General features: G+C 36.5%; 1 protein-coding gene across 1 annotated transcript; it reads right to left on the bottom strand.

The window, feature by feature from the left end:
• Positions 1–1,840: 1,840 nt before the first annotated feature.
• On the bottom strand, positions 1,841–4,300 carry LOC143803730 (posterior protein-like). The gene is made up of 2 exons (XM_077281506.1): positions 2,014–4,300; positions 1,841–1,883 (listed from the first exon to the last, which is right to left on the bottom strand). Exons 1-2 carry the CDS (start codon positions 3,636–3,638, stop codon positions 1,841–1,843), a joined length of 1,668 nt encoding a protein of 555 aa, XP_077137621.1. The 5' UTR covers positions 3,639–4,300.
• Between the last annotated feature and the right edge of the window lie 748 nt (positions 4,301–5,048).

The following is a 5,048-nucleotide window of genomic DNA, read 5'->3' as shown; positions in this document are numbered from 1 at the left end:
ACGTTTTACACAGTCTTGTATCTGGTTTATCTCATAATTCAATATATCTCAGTGATTTCTATGATACGTGCATTGTTCATGTTGTCTCCAACATACGCCCCTTTGTGTCTGAATGACACATAACTTGTAAGAGTCTACCATTCCATAATCCTCTTCACCACTGTAGTCAATTCTTCTTAGGGCAAGGAGTCTTGACACATTCACTTCACAATCTGTCAACATTCACTAAAAAAAAATTAACTTTGTTATAGCTTGATTTCTATTCCCACTAGGATTTTCCTATTTTGTTTCATTCTGGAATCATACAGTCTTTCCTACTGTGCCCTCTTCTGTCACAGTTCTCAGATACTACAATTTCCTCTAACTCAATGGGACTTTGTACATTTTGTCTCCCATGATGCAATTTTAACAGCGGTTTGTTCATTCACATTTAACACCTGAATCGTCTTATATAAGTAACAGGTTATATAGCACATGTATATTTTACAGCAGGGACAAAATTAGAAAAATAATGAGTAGTACAAAAAATCAGAAGTAGCAGGGAAAAATTAGAAAAATAATGAATAGTACAAAAAATCAGATGGATTAAATAATTCAGAATGCCGTTTGCTGCATTTGAATGACAAAATATTACCCCCCACCAATAACCCTTAGCATTGTTTTCCAATAGATGGGTAACCTCCTTTAATTCATTTTGATCATGATGTTTGCTAGTCATACTTTTAGATAATCCCCTTGTGCTTTGAATATATCTAATAAATTCAGAACATGAATAGTTTACAACAATATATCACATGCGACTCATGCTGCCAATGTAGACTCTGCTGCTGCACATGGTATCAGTATATGAGGGGTATCCAATGCCCGGTTAAACATGGCCTTTCACGAGTTTTTAGATACAGGTTAATCCATGTCAAGAAGATGTTCCATAAAACTTGTTTATGAATCAAATTGCCATCAAATCATAGCTCATCCAGGATGCAAATTTATGCTCCATCATAGATCCTGGAAATAAAGAACAAGAGCAGTATCAGATTCTTAGCAGTTGTAATCTATATATTGTTTCTTTTACAAGAATAAAAAAAATAAATAAATATCAAACGTGTAAAAATAAATAAATTCCAAAATATAAAATCTTAATTACAAAAATTTGAACACCATTGCATTTATGGTATTGCATGGTAATTGTTACACTTACGCCCCTTTGATACCAAATCTTGGTATCAAACAAAAAGAAAGGGAGAGAAAAAACCAAAAAATAGAATTTAAATGTGAGGTAAGAAAATTTTCAAAATAATGATTCTGGATGTAAAAAAAAAATTCTGAGCAGCAAGAATATTTAAAAGAAAAAATAATAATACTGTGATTCAATGCATTGCACAGGCCGACATAAAACAGACAAACATAAAACAATTAGGGCAACTCAACTTTATATCTGTCTCATGAGTACTAAAGATGAACAAAGTGGTCAAGGCTGGATCTGCAGATTTCATATAGAAACCTCAGCTTTACACTAGTTGGCACTATCATGTAAATTAACCATCCAACTTCAGGTGCTGATTGAAGACTATTACCTGTGAAACAAGATAAAGAACATACATACATAACAAACAATCATGCATTAGGTAAATACAATACACAGTCATCACAATGGGACGACTACTCGTTTAATTGTTTGCAAACAATTACTTAAACCTTTAACTTTGAACTCATTGTCTAAACCACGTGGATTTAAATTTGGCCTTATGAATGCATTCATGTAGTTAATTATTACAGAGAAATAGCCTGTTTCATTTATGGATACAGTGCTGTATATGGCCTGTTGAACAAAACACATTGGTTAATCTCCTTGCTTTAATATCACGTGATACATGGTCTCCAGTCTAAAAAGAAACACAGACATAGTTAGAACACAAATTCAAACCATACACAAAACATAACTTTATCCCGTCCATTATCCATATGCTAATTGATTCACATCTAACATGGCAGCCAAAGTCCCTCTATGTTTACCTAACCATATTGGCAAATGGTGCTGGGCAGTTTAGCAACAGCGGTAGGGCAATTTGTGACCAACTCCAAAATAACCAGAATGGTAGAGATACCCATGGATCGACCATAGGGATATTAGCACCTTCCTTTTGTTGTTTATTATGTGACATCTGGCGTTTTCCTGTCTTACTTTTGTCATTTGGGCTCCGCAATGTTTCTGGTTTTGGTGCATTTGTATCAGGGTCAGTTTCTACATTACCTATCTCCTCACATGTCTCTATGAACTCTGTGTTGTAGGAGATACTTTCCTCTTCAGTTTCTACACTATCAATTTCTTGGTGCAACAAATGACTTTTTCTTTCTGGGTACATGTTAGGTTTATTACAATACCGTTTAATGTGTCCTGGTTGACCACATTTATAACAATACCTAACATATCCTTGCCTCCTGGGTCTGTATACAGCAGATACATTTTCCGACGGTTCATATTGCTCTTTAGACTCATTACACCAGTCCCTAAGTATATTCACAAAGTTTTCATAGGAGCTAGTATTCCTTAGAGTCATCCTTGTGGCGTAATCTACATTGCAATGATTTGCCATTGAACATAGGAAATTAGCATCATCCTGAGACATTTCCAGACAGTTGTAAACAGTCCTATATAGGGACAGATAATTATTACAAAAGAGCAACGGATCATCATATCGCCTGAATCTGGTCATTGCTAGGGCATTTTCACCTCTAATGTCTCGTCCACCTATGATGCGTTGTAATTCCTTCCTTCTTATCTCTGCACCATTACAACCATCACCCATTTGTTCTGTTTTTAGTTGCCCTGCAATTGGCCCTGGAAGCCAAACTTGTAATAGAGACCAAGCATTTTTATTGTTCAGATTATACTGTTGGACAACATGTTCAAATCTATTGGACAGAATGACTGGAGAAATATGTGACTCAAATTTACCAAGAAGTTGACACAGATGAAGCTTCTCAGAAATAGTGAGCAATGGAGAATTATCAATCAATGGAGATCTATATCCGGCATCCATTGTACCCTCATTAGAAAGAGTACATACATTGACTGTCTCAGTGCTGCATTTCTCTGACGCAAGTGACTGTATACATTGCTCTTTGTTATGCAATTGACAATTAGCTTTATCCAGTTGACCCTCCAGTGTTGCAATTAACTTCTCCATTTGACTATTTTTCAGTTCTAAAGAATAAACCTGAGCAGCATGTGAAGTGAGGCTCAGTCTACACTCCTTCAATTGTTCCTCCAACTGTCTATTTCTCACAGCTAATTCATTTACATCTGATTGCAAACCATGTATTTTACTAGCTGTTTTATCAGAAATTCCAATAACAGAATCACTAATTTTGTCTATATCCTCCTTGACTTGTATCTTTTGCATCAAATAACTTGCTTCTTTTAATTCAGCCAACTCTTTCATCTTCAGCAACACTGAGATTTCATTGCTTAACTTTTCCTTTTTCAAATTCTTGCTCAGCACTTTACTATTCAACTTATTATTAAAGATTTTACATTGGGCTATCAAGTCATTGTACTGGTCTTCCAAAGATTTATCGACACTGACATGGTAAACAGCAGAGGCATACTTCATCACAAACTTTTCCACAAACTCCATTTTCAGCAACAAACTGCAAATACTTTACAAAACAAAATTACAAAGTGAAAAGAACTAAAAACTAGACCTTACACTACAATCTTCCCAAAAGTCTAAACTCTTTGCTCCAATACTACTACACTTAGAAAACACAGATCCAATTCTGATCTAAAATACTGTCCTATCTACAAAAGATATTTCTCTTTTGCTAAATGCATTCAACAACAAACTGTCAATACAACACAATATACACAAGCACACAAAATAATCTTCAAGGAAATTCTTTACTCACCAATATTTCTTTTAAATCAAGATCCAGACTCCTCGATTCTTTGGATTCCACACTTTTTCCAAATGTGAAATAAAGCAGATTAATTTCTTGCGGATTCTCTGTGGAATTTAATCACAGTCCCGTCTGGGGGTGCCAAATGTAGAATCTGCTGAGTTTTGGGGTGCCAGTTAATACTAATTAACAAGAACTACTGGATCTTTAAAAGGGGGTTTATTACAAACAGGGTATTTACAATGACATACATAAGGGAAGTCTAACTAAGGGACAAGGGTAAATTAAAGGGAAAAGGTAATGGGAGAGGGTAGAGGAAACTGGGATGTGGGAAGGAGAGAGGATCATAACTGATCCTTACATATATATTAAACCAATACACATCCACACCCACATACAAGCCATGACTCCACCCTTGCTTCTGGTATCTTCTGTGGCAAATGTCCGATCGTCTTCTGGCAATGTGAACACTGTCATTGGCTGCAGTAATCATCACCTTCTTGCAGATGGCATCCTCATACTTGGGAAGAAAGTTCTTGTGTAGGACAGGTTAAACTCAATTTGGGCTGGCTCCAACATGTCCATTCAAAGAACAATGGTTTATCACCCAAACACCACAGGCATTGTATATCAATATACATATCCATAGGCCGGAGACAGGATGTCTATCTCAGGACCACTGGCTTATAATGGAAACCCACAGGAGTTGTGTACATATGTAGATAATGATGGGTCACAAACAGGACAGAGGCTATTCATTCAAGATTTTCACAGTGTACACCTATATCCTCCATTAGGCTTTAGGGCCAATATTCATTCAGTATGTAGATGAACCTGTGCCTTATCACTAAAACAAGGGACATCACACAAAAGAACACAGGCCTGACTGCAAAATATGTTTTACACAGTCTTGTATCTGGTTTATCTCATAATTCAATATATCTCAGTGATTTCTATGATACGTGCATTGTTCATGTTGTCTCCAACATGTCTCTATGTGATTAAGATGCTCTTCCCATTTCGCGCTGTAGATGGCGAGTCGTCCAGGTAGGCACAAGCATAGTCCTGGAGACCATCCAGAAGCCGGTCAGCCAGCCTCTGGAAGGTCGCCGGGGCATTCTTCATCCCGAATGGCATAACTCGAAACT

Source organism: Ranitomeya variabilis, chromosome 2 (assembly GCF_051348905.1).
Source record: "Ranitomeya variabilis isolate aRanVar5 chromosome 2, aRanVar5.hap1, whole genome shotgun sequence".
NCBI lineage: Eukaryota > Metazoa > Chordata > Amphibia > Anura > Dendrobatidae > Ranitomeya > Ranitomeya variabilis.
Note: the sequence above shows the minus strand (reverse complement) of the source record. Positions and strands in the feature narration are given on the sequence as shown.